General features: G+C 38.0%; 1 protein-coding gene and 1 pseudogene across 1 annotated transcript; one reads left to right on the top strand and one right to left on the bottom strand.

Annotated features, from left to right (window-relative positions):
* The first annotated feature begins 1,363 nt into the window (after positions 1–1,363).
* LOC137200104 (uncharacterized) lies at positions 1,364–2,413 on the top strand (annotated as a pseudogene).
* Positions 2,414–12,825: 10,412 nt separating this feature from the next.
* sptssa (serine palmitoyltransferase, small subunit A) lies at positions 12,826–18,691 on the bottom strand. The gene is made up of 2 exons (XM_067614031.1): positions 18,517–18,691; positions 12,826–15,156 (listed from the first exon to the last, which is right to left on the bottom strand). Exons 1-2 carry the CDS (start codon positions 18,617–18,619, stop codon positions 15,053–15,055), a joined length of 207 nt encoding a protein of 68 aa, XP_067470132.1. The 5' UTR covers positions 18,620–18,691; the 3' UTR covers positions 12,826–15,052.
* Positions 18,692–19,298: the final 607 nt, after the last annotated feature.

Raw genomic sequence — 19,298 nt, 5'->3', positions numbered from 1 at the left:
GCCCCCCTCATCCCTCCCCCCTCCCCTCCCCTCCATCCGCGAGGAAGTAAACAGTAAACGTGAATTTGACCACGCGCCGGGAAAAGACTGAAAGCAGCTGATAAGAGCTGATAGACCATACAGGATAATAACAGTAATAATGATCATGATAATTATAATAATAATAATAATAATAATAATGTCTGCAGCCCGTATTTCCCCATACAATCCTCAAAAAAATGGTAGAAAACATTCCGAATATTCACATTTAATTTATTTATTTCAATTGTTATTCCATAAATTTGACCTTCATTAAATGATCTAAATATGGTTTCAAACACTTCAACACTGAGAAAAGCAGATTAACATTATATTGCTCATCGGGTGTGCAAGTGCAGTATTGCACATAAGTGATAAATAAGTCTATAAATATGTGACAAATACATCTGTTAAAAATATAAATATTGCCTAAAAGGGAAGGGTGTGTGTGTGTGTGTGTGTGTGTGTGTGTGTGTGTGTGTGTGTGTGTGTGTGTGTGTGTGTGTGTTATGCATGTTTGCAGAGTCCCAGAGTTCAACAGCAGTTTGTCTCTGAGCCTACTGGGTCACGTTTTCACCACTTTGTGCAGCAGTTTTGTTTTCCAGCAGTGAAAAAGCCCTGAAGCTAATAACATGTTTACGTTCTTCAGTCATTCGTGGAAAAACTGTTCCCAGGAATGTTGGTACTGATTTTGACAGTTGGAAACAAATGTAATTGAGAAGTGAGAACATTGTTAGTGCTTTATTTTAAGAGTTATTTTAAGGTTTTCAGAACTTAGTCTGTTTTGTTTTAAGATATTAATTCCTAAAATGAGTCGATTTAAAGACAGATATTCTGAATTTTACCTTATTTAAAGATGGAATCTTATAATAAGGTGAAATCTGCAACCAAGTCCAGTTGCCCTCGATTCAACCCTGCTCGGATAACCGTGACCTGGATTCCTGAGAATCTTCACAGACATCTTATTAAACATATTTAGATGAACAACCTCAGAATGATACAGTATGGAATATGAAAGGACAGCCAGGAAAATTGCAGACTACAGAAGCCAGCTGCGGTTTAACATGAGATGCCGACAACACAGACTAATACCAAAGACGGCACAGAACCAGCTACTGAATGACAGAGTGAGTCCAGTTCACTGCTAAAGCTTTGAATAAAAGAGGAGGACGGCTTACTCCAGAAACTGAAAACACATCTGCCAAATGCAGTCTTGGAAAACTGATTTTTTTGAGAAGGCACAACTATCTCAACACGCCAAAAGCAATGAGAGACACACAAGGAAATTCCAAAACCTACAATCATGAGCCAGTAACAGCAGGAAAGCAGAAGACCTTACCACCGGATGAAGAACCTGTCAGACAGAGAACTCACCCAATCAGAGCAAGATGTTCTAGTCACAGAATTAAACTTCACCACAGCAACAGAATCAGCCATAAGGAAAAACAACTTAACGGAAACGGAGGCAGAACAGCTCAGGTTGAAGATATCGACGGCCTTTTCCAACGCAAAGGCACCACCTTCCAACCTCATCACCCAGGAAAGGAAGGCTGTGACGTCTCTGAAGGACCAAAATATGACCATCATACCAGCTGATAAAGGAAGATGCACAGTGGACTACCATGCCAGGGTCACTACACTACTCTGTGATCCCACCAGTGGATACAAGAAAAAGGCCACAGAGTGTTTCCAACAGCTACAGAAGGAGAAAACCATCAATCGTGAACAATATCATCTTATACCCTGGAGGAGACGTCCCATGTATGTATGGGCTCCCCAAGATTCACAAAGAAGAAAAACGCCCCTCATCAACTCAGTTACTTACAACATTGCTAGACATATATCTACCATCTTAGCCCCTTTGGTTGGTAACACTTCTCACCATATTCAAAACTCCTTTGTGAACAAGGTTTTAGGACTGAAACTGGACCCAGATGAAACTATGGTGTCCTGATGATGTGACCTCATTGTTAACACACATCTCAACTATGGAAGCGGTGGAAACCATAAGGAAACCACTGCTACATGAAAAAACACCCTGAACAATAGAAGCAACCTTGGCCCAGTCCAGATTTGTGAACTGCTGGACCTGAACACTTCTTCCAGTACAACAGGTGTTTTACAGACAAAGGCATTGCTGTGCTGTGGTTTCACCAGTATCTCCCATTGTGGATAACCTTTACCTTCAGAGGAACAACACTGAGTCACTGGTTTAGATATGTGGACGACACATGGGTCACAATTACAACCCAGGAAGTGCACAGAACACATTAACTCAGTGGACAATAACATGAAGTTCACATGAGAGAACAACAGGAACAACAGCTTGGCCTATTTGGACTGTGCCGTACACATTGGAGTATACAGGAAACACATAGACCAATACTTACTCTAGGAGTTATCAGCACCACTGAGCTGATAATGTACCAACAGGTGGCCCAAGAGAAGGAGCACAAACACCTGAAGGATGTCCACTTAAAGCCTGTAGATACCCCAACTGGAGTGACAACATCATCATTCCATACATGTCTTTTCAACAAACACCACATCTGTGTGTTTTTCAAATCCAGCAACACACTAAGACAGAAACTGGTCCATCTGAAAAACCACACACCCAGTGAGGAATACACAGACTTGTATATCAGGGGGACTAAACAACCATTAAACAAACGCATGGCTAAACACAGGAGGACCAACTCCTCAGGTCAAGGCTCAGCAGTTTACCCACACCTGAAAGATGACAACAACGGACATATTTTGGATACAGAGGAGAGATGGTTTGAAAGAGGAGTGAAGGAGGCCATCTACATCAAAGTACAGACACCATCCTTTAACAGAGGAGGTCTATGACACCACTTCTCTCCCACCTATAATGCTGTCCTTTCATCCCTTCCCTTCCTTTTATTAGCTCAAAGAATATTCTGTATTGTTACTAGTAGGGCTGAGCAGCTTTGATGACTCTCTGCAGGGCTTTAAGGTTCTGCCCGGAGCTGCTCCCAAACCAGGCCGGGATTCAGCCAGAGAGGACTCTCTCTGTGGTGCATCCGTAAAGGTCGCAGGTTATCTTCCTGTCCATGCCAAACCTCCTCAGTCTCCTGAGGAAGAAGAGGTGCTGGTTCATGGTCCTCATCACCAACCTGGTATGAGTTAACCACTTCAGATGACCTCAAAAAAATGACCTCAACGCAAAAACTTACAATAAAAGCTTTGTAGTCACTTTTTTTTTCAGTTTCAATGCTGAATTTCTCAGTTTCAGTTCAGAATTTTTCAGTTCTGACATGAAGCTCTCATGTGGGCGGATGTTAAAGCGCTACTTCCCCATCCGCCCCATTACTTTTGGAGGGACAGCCCCTCAACGGTAAGTCGTACTACTACGTTGCACTTCCAGACCACTGAAATTGAAAACTTCTGAACTGAAACTGAAAAGTTCAACAGCGAAACTGAAAAATAAAGCAGAAAAAAATGTGACCACAAAAGAGAAAACCTGATTAGTTGAAGAATCGGGTTTTCAAACGTGTCACTCTTGTATAGTTTTATCCTAAATTTTGCATTTGAGGTCTTTTTTCTGCTTTCAGTTTATTTTTCACTTTCAATTTTTCTTTTTTTAGGTTTGACTGAGATTTTGTTCAGTTATTATGATGCAAATTGAATCCAACAGCTGATGAGGAACCTGAAGAGCCTGAAGCTGCTGACTGTCTCCACAGACACTACGCTGGATGTAGATGAGGGTGTATGCTTCCTGACCTCCTGAAATCAAACACCGTCTCCTTTGTCTTGCAGACACTGAGATGGAGGTTGTTGTTCTGACACCGTGATGTCAGGGCTCTTACCACCTCTTTGTAGGCCGACTCATCACTCGCGGCGATCAGGTCAATGATGGGTCAAAAGGGTTTAGCATTATAGGAGGAAATGGAAAGTTTTTGAATGAATATGCACTGAAATTATTAGTCAATTAATCAATTCGTCAGTCGAAGAGAAAAACAGAAAATCAATCAACAATTTTATGTTTTAGAATATTTTATATATATTAATCAAGAAATCGGAAAAATAAATAAAGATAAACTGACCATTTGAAAATATGTGTGTGCGTGTTGCATTATTATTATCAGTGTGTGGATATCAGTTTCACTATTAGTCACTTTGAGCAGGTCTCTGCAGCAGACTCTCACCGTCCCTGCCTGTTGTGTTAAAGGACGTCCGGAAAAAACAACCGTGTGTTAGATTTCAAAATAGTTAATAAGGATCATGTGTAGCAGCTATTGTCTTGATGCAGCTGGTGCAGACGTGTCACATCGTGCCCCGCCACCTCTCAGCTCGATCCCCGGAGCTTCATTTCTGAGGAATGTGTGTATACGTGAGGCTTCACACAGCAGCCAGCTTCCTGCTGCCAGATGAAGCAGCGACGGTGTGAATGAAGCTGTGCCAGATCTGCCACAGGGTCCGGTGTTAATGATCCCCCCCACCGCCCTCTCCCCCCAATCAATCAGGATCTGCTGTAAACTAATTTGGGTGTAAACGTCTTTTTTCTCTGCTCAGACACAGAGCTCAGAAATAGCAGCGACAGAGAGCAGAAGGTCAAAGAGCAGCAGATGTTTTGGTAAATTCAGCTACCTCTTTGACACGCAAGTTAACTGAATAAACCAAGATTCTTATCAATTACTCAACTTAATTTGCGGTTTTACAAATCAGGCTCATAAAATTTACCCATCCTCAAAGCGAATCAGGCAACAAAAGCAAAGGTTTATTGTAGGTTTACTATTGGGTCTACATAATCTGATTAATCATAAATAAGTTTTAAATGTGCAGCAGAGAAGTCCAGTCTGAACTCCGACAGCTCCTTCATCCTCCATCTCGTGGTCCTGGTCTAGAACAGTGACTCTGTTTGAAGACTTTAATAGTTTGTAAAGTTATATTTTATCAAACTGCACACAGAAAACTGAGGGACTGGTCGTATTATTCCATCATAGGAGTGCTGTAAGGCTGCAACCAACTAGTGTTCTCTGTAATAATACAGTGATTGATCAGTTGTTCCCTGAAGCCCAAGCAAACAAATTACTTGTTTTGTCAAAAACACAAAGATTTTGGGTTTATTATCATGGGAAACTGCAAAACTAACAAATAGTGAGTACCTCAAGGCTCAGTCACTGGCCCTTTATTATTCTCCATTTATATGTTACCTCTAGAACGATTCTTTTAGAAATACCACATCAGTTTCCGTTTTTATGCAGATGACGCCTTGATCTATTTATCTGTTGGCTCCAATTACAGAACTTATCAGAATATAATCCCGTCTTGAAGATGTCACAAGCTGACTCACTTGAAACCTTCCTCAGTTAAATTCAGATGAAACAGAATCTGTTATCACAGGTCCAGACTCTCCCAGCGAGCACGTCTCTGTCCTCCGTCTTCGAAAACAAACTTGCTTTCTGCACCTTAGAAATATCTCAAAAATTAGATCTTTATTATCTGCTAAGAATTTGGAAAACGTCATTCATGCTTCTCTTACATCCCGTTTAGACTACTGTAACTTGCTGTATTCCTGTCTCAGTCGACACAACCTCTCCAAAAACTTCAAATAGTCCAGAATGCTGCAGCAAGATGACTCACAAGAATCCAATGAAAGAGTCCACATAATGCCTATTTTGGCATCTCTACATCATTACTTTAAGGCATGTCTAGGGTTGGCCCACGATTATATCTCTGACATACTAACCTCTTATGAGCCTGAATGCTGCCTGAGATCCTCCAGCAGAGGTCTGTTAGTGATTCTTCAGTAAAGACTAAAAACCAGAGGAGATCAGACCAACTCGCTCTGTTTCTAACCGTAAATCTGTCTTAAAAAATGTAGTTTTTAAAGAATTGCTTTCTTTTGAATCAGTTCTTTTTTACTCTGTGCTTTCATGCCAGAAACTCACTTCTTATTATTACTGGATCACTTCTATTCATTTTTGTAATATCTGTGTAATTTCTCTTTTTGCTTTGATGTCTTTGTAAAGCACTTTGTAACTTGTCTTTGAAAAGTGTTATATAAATATATATATATATATATATTGGGTTATTTACTCAAACTAAAGCTTGTTATAATCTACTCTGCTCTGTTTGAACTTACATGTCACAGTTTTTTATTAATTATTAATAACTTGTGTATCTTTTGAACGTTATCTGCACATCGTTCTGCACAAAACATTTGTGACAGTTCTTGGCTGCAGCTTGTTGGGTGTAACACTGGCTCAGAATAACAGACTGCTGCTGTGAATTCGATGTTGTGTTGGTGCTGTATTGACCTAAACTGGGTCAAATTTTAACCCAGTAATTTTAATGTGTATTATTACCAAAACGCTCCAATAAAAACTGGACTTTATAAAGTTCACACATGTTGTATTTGTTGTGAGACTGAGAGTGTTCCTGGTGTTTTTTATCTGCTCCTTTCTTGTATAAACACTGAACAAAACTTCCTTTAGAAGCTTTTGAAATTCTATACGGAAACACTGAATTACTGCTCATTTTACGGGCATGAAAACGATCACAATTTGATATCTACTGATTGTCGACTATCGGTAGCTTCAATCAAATAATTCTGCTCCAGAAAGCAGATCAGTTGAAATCTTAAGTAAACTTCAGGCATCATTTCTCAAATTACAACACGTAGGTACACACACTGCCAAGGAATCTCTTTTCCCGTCTGTCTCTGGCAGCGGATCAGAAAAGGAAACAAAGGTCTGGTTACTGGTTAACTTAGACGATGAAGGTCTTCTCACGTACGCACAGTGAACTGCTGACTCCAGTTTGAACTGTCATTGCACATGAAAACAAATAAAACATTAATACATGTCAGTCAGATTTACCAAATATTCTTTTCATACAGGAAGTGAACTTTTAAGGCTCTCAATTAGATTAAACATTAATTCCAAATCTTTTTGACTTGTGAATCAGAAACAGAAGAAGTTTGGCTCCAGTTGCGAGTAGCTCTTAATATACACATCAAAGATGTATAAGAAGACACTAATATACACATAACTAAACAAAGATGTCTATTTAATACTTCACTGTAACAAATAGCTGTAAAAATACAGCAAAATTCCAACAGGAAGGTACTTTTCTTTCTATATTTGGTAAAATACTGCAAATTCTGATGCTCTTTGGAGCCAAAACCAAGAACAGACATTAACAGCTGGCTAATATAAGATTTGATGGTAAAATACAGTATTATAATATAAAATAAATACAGTATATTTTCGCCGCTGAAGTAATGGAGGGACAGAAGCAACATGCAACCATCATATAATCACCGTTCATCCTCCTTTATGGAATCAAACCGAAAGGTCAGCAACATCTTATTGAGAGAATAGAATTACATTTGTGCATCTGGTTACCCAGTTAGCGACCATGTTTGATTTTTGCCAACATTAAACTGGCATAATCCCAGCAAGCAGCTGACAGGCACAAGAGAACATTTTCAGGCCGTGTTCTTCAGTTGGAAGTTTGAATTACTGGTATTTAAACATTATTTTCACTGATGTTTGCAAGTCTAGTTTAAAGAGAGAGTTTTTGGATGACTGTTTACTCTTGAACTCCACATCAGTGAAGACTAACGTCAGTCTGGCCTGGTCTACACCTTCACCTTGTTTGTCCCACTTGCATTTCATAATTAATAATAGCCTTCTATCTAAAGTGTCAATTGAAGTTTATTCAAATATGTAGCTAAGTTGATTAACATATGTTTGCTGCTGAATAGTTATATTGGTTATTTTAGCTCAACCCAAGTGTGTTTCTGAGCTGTAAGTTGCTGTAAAGACGCTGTAGTTTGTTGCCACGTTGTACTAAAACCTGGGACATAAAAGACGATTTGTTACATGTTGTTTTCAGATATTTGTGATTCACCCTGAGAGGAAAACTGAGGTTAGTTGGGGAAAGTAATTCCTAAGAATACAGGAAAAGGTCACAGTAAATCCTCGTCACCACTCTTCTGAAGAACTTGACGTAATTTCATGAGGGGAAATCAGGTGTCCTTGTTTGAAATGTTTCCCATTCTCTCAGTCTGCGCTTGATTTTCATTCTTGTTTCTTTCTCACTCAGTGAGCTGGAAGCCTGGATGTCAACCTTCAGCCACTTATACCAGAGAACATCTGGAGACATTACAAATTGTTAATCATGCAATCAGTTTATTTGTGCTTTTATGTTTTTTTTAAACAGTAGTTTGTAAAAAACTTGCAGTTTAGACTCATGACTAAGTTTTTCTGGCAGTTCAGGATTTTATAATTAACAGATTTACATTGACCCCCTTTGAAAGGGCTTGAATATACTTGGCATATTTTAAAGCTTTTGAATAAGTTCAGTTCTATAAAGCTGTCACTTGTCTCATCCTCTTTTCTAATAGATTTTAAGGGTTGACTTACTTGACTTAATCCTCTTTACCCCGTTGAGGGGCATAGGGCGTCCACCAGAGCTCTCCATCTCACTCCCCTCTGGGCCCGGGCCAGCTCACTCTGATGTTCTTCAGGTCTTGGAGTTGTGGAACGTCTCCAGGTGTTTCCTCTTCCCCTGCGGGTTGTAATCCAAGGCCTGTCTATTGATGTTGTTTGATGCCCTATCCAGTTCCACTTTCTCCTTTTGATGGTGGTAGCTATGCTGCTTTCCTGGTTTTGTTATAATCCACAGCTCCTCATTTGTGGTTTTTGATGAGCCACCACAGCTTGTAGGATGTAGCGCAGGCATTTGTTAACAAACACCTGGACCATTAAGATTGAAGACACATTGTTATTCACAGTATATGTCTGTAACATTTACAGTAAGAAACTGTTCGTGTAGGTTACAACAGCAACACTGTAAAAATACAGTATTTTACTGCAGGCTACAACCTTGTAAACATGTCAATTTTACAGCACTTAACTGTTAAATTACAGTAGTGACACTGTAAAAAAATGCTGACAGCTGCCTGTAGTTTACTGTAATTTTGCAGGGTAATTTCCCAATTAGAGAAACATTGATAAAAAATGTTTGACCTGATATTATATTTAATTTATATATTGTACCTGTGGATGGTGTCTACCCTGGAGCTTTTTTGTTTTTTAATTGGTTTTGTTTTTTGTCCCTCGTATTAAACGCACAATATGTAATTTCAGCCGCTAGGGGTCTCAGTCAAAACAATAACAAAAGACGGAGTGTGATGATGGTGTGAAGTAGCAAGGGATCATGGGAGTTGTTGTCTTCGTTGTTAAATAACCAGCTTCACAGGGACAGGATTACTCCAGTGTTCATCATTCGGGATGTTTTTACCCGCAGAGGTCTCCTCCTCTCCAGAACAAACGTACATGCAGATTAAAATTGTTAAAATACTAATTAAATCTGTTTCACCTAAAAAATCAATATTTCTCTGACAATGTTGGCGACCACCGGACTTCCTGGAGGGGCTGTTAGCTGAGCTGCTGCTAACGTTTGCCCAGTTTATTTCTGTGATAACTTAAGATCCAGACGTCCAAAGACTAAAATCCTTCTTCCGGCTAAAAGATATAGTTAAAAACCACCTAAAAATATCATGAAAATGTGGCTTAAAACTGAATAAAAGTCAATTTATAACAGTTTGTGTGGAACAACCACAACGCCGATGTATTATCTTGTATGTGTGTAAGTTACTCTTTGGTAGACGCCATTGTAGCGGACAAACACAGCGCCGCCGTATGCATCTTGTGCGTGTTTACTCTTTGGTAGAGGAGGTATGACGCCATTGACAGGCGACCAAATGAAACGGTCCGTTACTTTGATTGAATTACAGATTTCTCTGGGTTTGAAAATTGTTGGAAACATTTGGAATAATGTAAGTACACAACTCAACAACATATATAACATAGGTCTAGTTGTTTTTAGACATTTTAATGTGGAATAATTATATATTATAGCTTTAAGGGAGCTTCATATGAGTCACTGTCATTGTGTATATTGGTTATACTAATTGATTTATAATGATAAAGGATATAAACGACCTTTATAATAACGTGCAAAGGTCGATCTCCTCCCTTTTCACTGGGCTCTGGCTCCCAGTGTTACCAGTGTTTTGTGCATTAGATCACTAACTTCGGTCTAATGTTTCTGTTTATTGATTAGTCAGTAACACAAATCATGGGATATTTTCAGTCGTTACATTTTGTTGAAGGGCGTCGGGCCTGCTGTGAGGTTGTTTTTGTGGTTTCAGAGCAGAAGGTCCACAGGTGTGAATCACTGGTCCTAAACTGATTTCTTGGGAATTTCTTGAGAAGTGAATCATGTTTAAATATTATCTTTTATCACATGAGTTAAATGGTGACAAATTAAAATAAACATTTTGTTCTTGTCATCATCATCCCTGTCTGAGTAATGATCAGAATCACTATTATTTATAGTGTCTATTCTTTATTTATGGTGAAACACCAACAACCTACTAAAAATCACCTTTAACCCAGTATACTTTTATTTAAAAGTAGAAAACATGAAGTCAGTCTTATCTGTTTATATCATGGCTACATATAGGATACATATGTTGATTTTTTTTAATTTATTGTGTTTGTTTTTGTTATAAAAATTATGATTGCACTGTGTATGAGTGTTACTATTTTATCTAGATCATGTGAATTGTCTTGTACTGCAACGTCAGCAGATTTATCAGCTGAGGTTAAAGGAAGCTCAGTATTATATTTGTTGAGCGGAAGATGTAGAAATTAAAATTTGTTGGAGAAAGGGTGAGACGTGTCATCTGGGGGTCAGTTGGGCAAGATGGCTCCTGGGCAGGAGAACTAAAAACAAACATGACATTATCTATAACTCTGTATTTGATAGATTAGATAAGAACTGTAATAAAACCCTGTTATAAGCGCTCCTGTGAAACACTCCTTCGTGTACAAGAAAATAAATTCTGTGAAATTTGATACTTCGGCTCCGGTATCTATTGTTTAATGGTCATTAAGAAGAACAGTTTTCTACAATTCCCAGGTTATAACCGGTGGTTTTCTCATATCACTCATTAAACATTTCATTCTACTTCTATTTATAATCACAGATCCTCATTTCCACTGTTTATATCCAGTATTTACACATCTGTATCCACTGTTTACTGCTGTAAGGACTCCTCGGATCAATAATGTTACTTTTTTTCTCAAATACTTTCATGAGTGTCTGGTAGAAGAAAAAAAACAGTAAAAGTAATAATTTTATTGGTAATTTAATTGTGTTTAAAGAAACAGTCCAGCAGCTGCTTCTAACCTTGAAGAGTTTACAGATCAAAAGAGTAAAACTCTCCCACCTGGTGTCTGATAACTGCAACAACACACATAAAAAAACATGCTTGATAGAAGCTGTAGAACAAGATTCCTGAATGTTTTATCCAGCGGTGGGAGAACTCAGATCCTTTACTTCAGTCAGAAACACCAATACAGTGATGTAAAAGTTAAACTACATAAGTATTATGAGCTTGATGTAGTTAAAGTATTGCAGTAAAAGTACATAAGTATTATGAGCTTGATGTAGTTAAAGTATTGCAGTAAAAGTACATAAGTATTATGAGCTTGATGTAGTTAAAGTATTGCAGTAAAAGTACATAAGTATTATGAGCTTGATGTAGTTAAAGTATTGCAGTAAAAGTAGTGGTTTGGTCCCTCTGACTGATATATTATTATATATGACATCATTAGATTATTAATAGTGAAGCATCAGTGTTAGAGCAGCATGTTACTGTTGTAGCTGCTGGAGGTGGAGCTAGTTTACACTACTTTATATACAGTTAGCTAGTTTAGTCCAGTGGTTCCCAACCTAGGGGTCGGGCCCCTCCAAAGGGTCAGCAGATAAATCTGAGGGGTGGTGAGATGATTAATGGGAGAGGAAAGAAGAAAAAACAAAGTTCTGATACACAAATCTGTTTTCAGTTTTTGGACTTTTTCTCTAATCTTTGATTTTTGCTGAAATATTGGATCATTTGAACATTTATTGAAATGAAAGCATGTGAGAAGTTTAGAGGCAAAAATCACTATTTGGTGGAGCTGTTAACAACTCATAGACATGTGAAATGTGACCCCGACTACACACTGCTTTTTGTAAGACGTCAAAAGCCAAAAAGGTTGGAAACCACTGGTTTCATCTTTAACAATGTGTTGTATTTTAAAAGCTTGTTATATTATCCATTGTGTCAAATCTTCATCTGAAAAGTAACTAAAGCTGTCAAATAAATGTAGTGGAGTAGAAAGTACAATATTTCCCTCTGAAATGTAGAAAGTAGCATCACATGGAAATACTCAAGTAAAGTACAAGAACCTCAAAACTGTACTTAAGTACAGAACTTTAGTAAATGTCCACCGCTGGTTTTATCAACATAGACTTAACATAGATTTTTAAAGCTGAAGTTTATTATGAAGGGATCTTCTAATGGTCAGCATGAACAGGAGGAATGATCACAGTGTTCATTTGGGTTCTTGACTGTTTCAAAGCAGACAAAAACTGTGAAACTGTCCTTTAAGTAAATTTAACACAAAATTCCAAACCAGTAAAATAAAACGTTACTGATCTTTGTGGATCATTTATTTCAGTTGTGGTAGCAGTGGCACCACTTCCATCATCACTGCTGGACATCTGACAGTAAAAACCCCAAAAACTCACATTAAACCCCAAGAAAGTGGAAACGAGTCCAGAGGAAACAAATCTTACAGCCAAAAACTTAATCACAGCGACTGTGAAACATCATAAATTTTACTTTTACACAATGTCAGACTGAAGGAAATGACACAGGAAACAGGAGTCAGACTTCTGGGTTTAAATCATGGAAGAAATGACTTCAGGAGGACTGCCTTCCATTTAGTGAAATATCCCTTTAATGATTTCAGTTATAGAACATTATTTAGCGTCAGTAGCTCACAAAAAACCACAAATATTTTATTCTACGCGCCAACACATCCAACTACAAAACTTTACAAATATGTATACAAGATTATATACAGTTTGAGAAAAATACACAATTTTGCAGAGGAAAAAAAAAAAAAGGGATATCAGTAGCAGAGCACATATCATAACCTGTGATGACATAAAAATGGAAATTCTTAAATATTTCTGTGCAAAGAGGAAACTGTTGTTGAAACTGCTTCGAGATTCAAAGTAAAAGTTGGAATTTAAAGCACAAAAAAAAAGTCATTTTCAACCTGTTTTTCATCCATTTTCCATCACAATGACGCAGCAACACAGGAGGCGTTAAATACTCTCGAACCGTGTGTGATGCTGGAGAGGAGAAAAATGTGCTTCCGTTTTATTTTTCAGGCTCTAATTCAGTTGAAATCTGAATTAAAAGACGTCATTAATGAGTCATAGACATCATCCAAACGTGACTTATTTTAGCTTCTTTTTACTTTGTGGTGAAAACGTCTCTGTTGGGGTAGAAACAGCTGCTAAGATCTGCTAAATTTGGTTCATATTAATATAAAATTGGTGCTGAAAATTAAGTTTACTTACAATAAATCAATGTCACAATTCTCCATTACTTGACCTTTGTCCCTTTGCGTGTGTCTCTCGCCGGCAGCTATCCCATCATGCTCCTTGTGAGGGATTCAGTGTTTCAGCTGGACGTTCAGAGTTACTGGCGGCGTTTCCAACAGTTTAAAAATTAATATTTAGGTGAAGGTTTATGTGCAGGAAGTAAAATAAAACGACTAAACTTCCAGTTAGAGGAGTCAGTTTTCCAGTTAGCTACATTATGAAAGGAAGAAATAATAAATATACAAATGTTTCGGGATGTGAGATCACCACAAATTAAACTCATCATCATCCTATGAACACTCACGATGTTCAATATTCAATAAATAAATAAAGACATTAAGTATGGAGTGTATATAATGGTGTACTGGAGAGAATATGAGCAACTATTATGATCATTTATTGGTCATTTCAGTCAATTTTAAAGCAAAAATGCTGCTAAAATGTGAGAATTTGTTGCTTTTCTTTGTCTTACGTTCCAGTAAACTGAAGTGGTGAAACTTTTCAGTATTTCCTGATGTTTTATAGACGATTAATGGAGAAAATAAATCTGCAGATTAATGAATAATGAAGATTATAGTTAGTTGCAACTGTGAAATCATGAAATAAACTTTGTAAATGAAAAAGAAAACAAGGACATTTAAAAATGAGGCACATTTTACTTATAATGAACAAACTTATAATATTGAAACAGGCCAATAAATATTTTGTTTGTATTTATTCACATGATTATTTATCTAACTGATACTGAATGTAATAATTTGTTTACACAGGAAACTTGTTCATGTAGTGTTTCTACCTGTTGCAGCAGACGTTAACGTTAGCGTTGTGATGCTGACGTTAACGTCGTGATGCTGACGTTAACGTTGTGATGCTGACGTTAACGCTAGCGTTGTGATGCTGACGTTAACGTTAGCGTTGTGATGCATGTCGTCGTGTACTGTGTGTCGTTGTTGACGTGTCGTTGCTACACAACGAGGTGAGCGTGTGTTGAAAATGGTGAAACTGGTTGAAAATGACTGATGTTCTTTCTTTAAAAAGCAGCTTCAACAAAACAATCATTCAGAAGTCCGATTTTGCTCTAAAATTCATATTTGGCTCATACAAAGCTGCTGTTTCCCGCCCCTGAATAAAAGACGACAACGCTTTGATGTCTGAATGAAATAAAAACAGTCCGTCACTCCACACGACCACATCATCTTCAAAACCCTGTAAGGTGCGCTTGATTTCAGAAGATAAAAACATGAGAAACGAAACCAAGCGCACCTCCTTCCAACGTCCCCGTCTCACAGCTTGACGCTGCTCACAATCCCAAATCATTCAGACGAGTGGAGGAGAAGCCGTCCCCGTGGAATGATGTCATCGTCCGACATGGCGTTCAGAGCTTTGACCTTTGATATTGAAGTAGCTTTGGAAAGGAGGAGGAGAAGTTCTCCCTCGACATGTGTGGAAACAATCCCCACCTCGAACCCAGGAGACCGCAGACAGACGGGGCGGGTGGACGGACGGACAGGAAGCCAGAGACAGGAAGCCGGTGGGTGGAGTCATCGTGTCATTGGACGACCTCGAAGTAGTGCAGGATGGCCATGATGTGCTGCGGCATGAAGACGTAGCCGGTGTATATGGCCATGCCGGCCACAGAGATCAGCAGCGAGTCTGAACACCAGACGTTAAGGAGGAACAAACACTGTTTAGAGTTTAGAGCTGCACAGATCAGCTGATTCATCAATTAACCAGAAAATATTTTGATAATCAAAACAACCGTTTGTCTTTTTTTAAAGGAAAAATGACAAATATTCTCTGGTTGCAGCTTCTCAAATGTGTCATACGTGATAGTAAACTGAATATTTGTGGATTTTGGACTTTGATCAAACAAAAGAAGACATTTGAAGACGTCACCTTGAGCTCTAAGGAATTATAATCTGATGTTTTATAGACAAAATGATTAATCGATTAACCCAGAATATAATCGGCAGACTAATTGATAATGAATAATCTTTAATCTAAACAGTTCCTGACTGTCAACTAGAGCTCCACCGATAGATTGCCCAGCCTATCCATCTATAGATAGATAGATAGATAGATAGATAGATAGATAAACAGATAGATATACATAAAAAGGACAGACATGCCAAAGATATGTTTTAAACTGTCACCGTTCTACAGTTTGTCCAGCAGAGCAGTGATGAGTTTATTTCTGTTCAGCACATTTTTTGGTTGAAGTTGTTTAAAAAAAAAAAAACAACTTTAAGTGAATCTCAAACATGTTAATTCATGTTATGAGCTGTGTAAAAATAATAATCGGCTGATATATTATTGAAATGACTCAAAAATAAATATTAGTATCAAAACTCCTGCCAGTTGTCTTTATTAGGTAAAGACGGACCTGTTCCTGTGTCATCAACCTGTCAGATCATCTGCTGGTTTAACTGGTCTGTTAAGAGTTTGGTCATGAAACCAGCTGACTGTGGTTAGAAGTGTTGATCTCTGACCTCCGACCTGTCAGACATGTAGTGCATTAATTGACTAATCGATTAATCGACTGACAGAAATAATCTGCAACTACTTTCAGTTGTTTTCTAAAGCAACTAGAAACAATCAGGACGCAGTTTACATCCACGTCTGTTCAGACTCATGATATTTGTATTAAGTGTATTATCCTTGTATGTGTTTGGCCAATAAAACTGATTCTGATAGCAGACGAAGTTGTAGCCATGACAACAGACGATGCTTCAGATGCAGATGTTGCTGGACGCTTCACACACGTCTTCAACCAGCAGCACAGAAGATCTAAACAATCAGCACAGTTTCAAGGTGGGTTCATTATCCGACCAAACGTGAAATATGGTCATAATCTCCCTTCTGTTCCTGAGTTATGATGTTGAATAACGGCCAGAAAAGTGTTTTTGAAGAAAATTATGATGTCACAGTGAAGTTGACCTTTGACCTTTTGGATATAAAAAGTCATCACTTCATCATTTTATCCTATTACACCTTTATGTGAAACTTTGTCATAATTAGAGTATGAATTCATGAGTTATGGCCAAAAAATGTGTTTTGTGAGGTCACAGTGACCTTTGACCACCAAATTATAAGATGCAGATGTTATATAATCAGCTCATCCTTGAGTCCAAGTGGACGTTTGTGCCAAATTTGAAGAAATTCCCTCCAGGCGTTCCTGAGATATGGTGTTCATGAGAATGAGACAGACAGACACACCGAAAACATAACGTCACCGACCACGACTGTCACCGGCACAAATATCTGGTTGCAGCTTCTCAAATGTGATGACTTGAAGCTTTTCGTGACGGTAAACTGAACTTTGGGTTTTGGACTGTTGATCAGACAAGAAAGAGGTTTTAAGACATCATCCTAGGAAGTAATAACTTATTATAGACAAATCGATTACTCGAGAAAATAATCAGCAGATTAAGCGATAATGAAAATGATCACTGACTGTGATAAATTGGGCTGTTAAACGTTATACTACTTGTAAAAACTGTCCATCTATTATTCATGACCATCCAGGACCAGGAACAGAAACTTTACACCAAGAAAATGCCATCTCCTACTTCACTGCTATCAAATTCAGCTTTTTCAGTCTCTCAGCTGCTGCTAATTTCCATCACAGCTAAAGAGAGTCTGAAGTATTTCACCCAACATATGAAAAACAAGATCATCACAGCTTTTATGAATCCATAACAAGCAACTATTTGGCATTTTTTATAAAATACAAACAAAAAAAACAAACAAAGACTACCGGTTTGTTTTCTGTATGATCCTTGAGTGTCTGAATAAACATTGAACATCTGATGGGACACATTAACAACCTCTAACTCATTCACACAGACACACCTGAGCCTGAGGCGAAAGGAGACACATGAGCTGAGGGTTGCTCCGCCTGTTGACAGATGACAGATACATCATGTTCATCTTGAGATGCTGTCGGTTAACTGTAGTAACTACAGATCAAAGTACAGCCATAACACCAACAACACCAAACACTTCAACTGTTAACCACCAGTCATTCCTCTAATACTAACCCGACTATCAAGATTTAAGTTTTACTGTGTTCTCAGTTAAAGTTAAATTAAATAGGAATAAAAAGAACATGATGTAACAGGTTTGTATAAACATGTGTGAATCAGCTGACTGGGGATGGGAGGCTCTACTGGCTGCTTTGCTGGATATAAACCACATACTGAACTCCGTTAACAATTCTACATGTTTAACGTTTCTTCATTTAAAACAGACGTGAAGGACGTGTAGTAGAACAAAAAGTGATGACTTTCCTAAAACTATAGTGGATGATACTTAAACTCGGCACTAATTCAAAAAATAAAACATGACGATGTCTTTATAAAATGATGAGTTAAACGATTCTTCTCTGTTTGTAATGTATGAACCTTACAGAACAAAATGTTGAGTTTTGTAAAACGTTAAGTTTGGTTCCTCAATTTGGAATTCATTCAAAAATGGAAATGTGTTAAAATTTATTTAAAGTTCAGCCAGTTTTTCAAGATTTTCCTCTTCCGCCAAAAGCAGCAGCGAGGACGGGAGCCGACCGGACCAAAGCTCCGTTCAAAACTACATGAATTTAACGATTCATCATTTGTAGACAAATCCACATATTTTATATGGAAACATTGGGTTTAATCCTAATCGATTGACGTGGCTCCTTAGCTCGGCGTTCATTCAACAGTAAAAAACGTTCATTATTTTTCTTAAAAGTACGATTTCCTTTCAAACTCGTTAGCGACCACATTAGATTCCTTTAAATTTCAGTGAAACTGATAATACCGGTACATTCTCTATATGCCAACTTTATCATAAACGCCTATATATTTAAAAAAAAATGTCTTAACTGATATTACAAACAGAAATCGTAGAAAACACAGAGGAAACATAAACTTATCCGGGCACGAGCTCGGCTAACTGCTGACGTCCTAGCTAACGTTAGCATGTTAGCTCGCTCGTTCAGCCCGCTCTGGAGTAATTAAACACGGAGAAGGATACTGAACACCGTCCGCTCCCAGGGCTCCAGCATGTACAGCGCCGTCACCAGAAGATACTGATAGTAAAACCAGGATAACTGCTTCCAACAGTCACCCAGAGCCATGGTCCCAACTTCACAAACGACTACTTATTATTTTCTTTTCCTGTTTTTTTTTCTTCCTTTCTACGTAATTCCGCGGTGACGGCGTATGACGTTTAATCAGAAGGTTTTCATGTTTAGCCAATCACAACGCCACGCTCCAGCGTACAGCTATGACGCGATGACGCAGACCGGGGAGATCCATCCATCCATTCATCCATGCGTCCAACATCCCGATTTCCAAATGACAGTTTTTTCCTTTTTTAAATCTGAAACAATAGACATATTTCGTAAAAAAAAAAAAAATCTATTTTTTCAACAGTTGCTTAATAATAATCATTTATTCAACCAACATGCTCAACTCTATAATTATGTTTAACTTGTGGCATATGTTTTTACTCTATGTATGTTTTTATGGTCTTAGGTTTTAAGGGAAATTGCAATCACACTACACTGTTAGATGTAATTAGAACAACTGTTTTTCATGGCAAACTAAGAATAAAAATAAGTCACTCCATCAACTTTTTCAACAAGACATCATAAACACACCTTCTGTCTCGTCATATTGCTCCACAACTGTTGGAGATATTTGTTGGGAAAGAGTTTTTTTCGGAGATATCTTTTAAAATGCTTCACAGGTTTTATCCAACTAATCATCATTTACAGAAACTCAAGACAGACGTGGGCAGTTCACAGGAACATT

The sequence above is a fragment of the Thunnus thynnus genome, chromosome 16, assembly GCF_963924715.1.
Source record: "Thunnus thynnus chromosome 16, fThuThy2.1, whole genome shotgun sequence".
Taxonomy (NCBI): Eukaryota; Metazoa; Chordata; class Actinopteri; order Scombriformes; family Scombridae; genus Thunnus; species Thunnus thynnus.
Note: the sequence above shows the minus strand (reverse complement) of the source record. Positions and strands in the feature narration are given on the sequence as shown.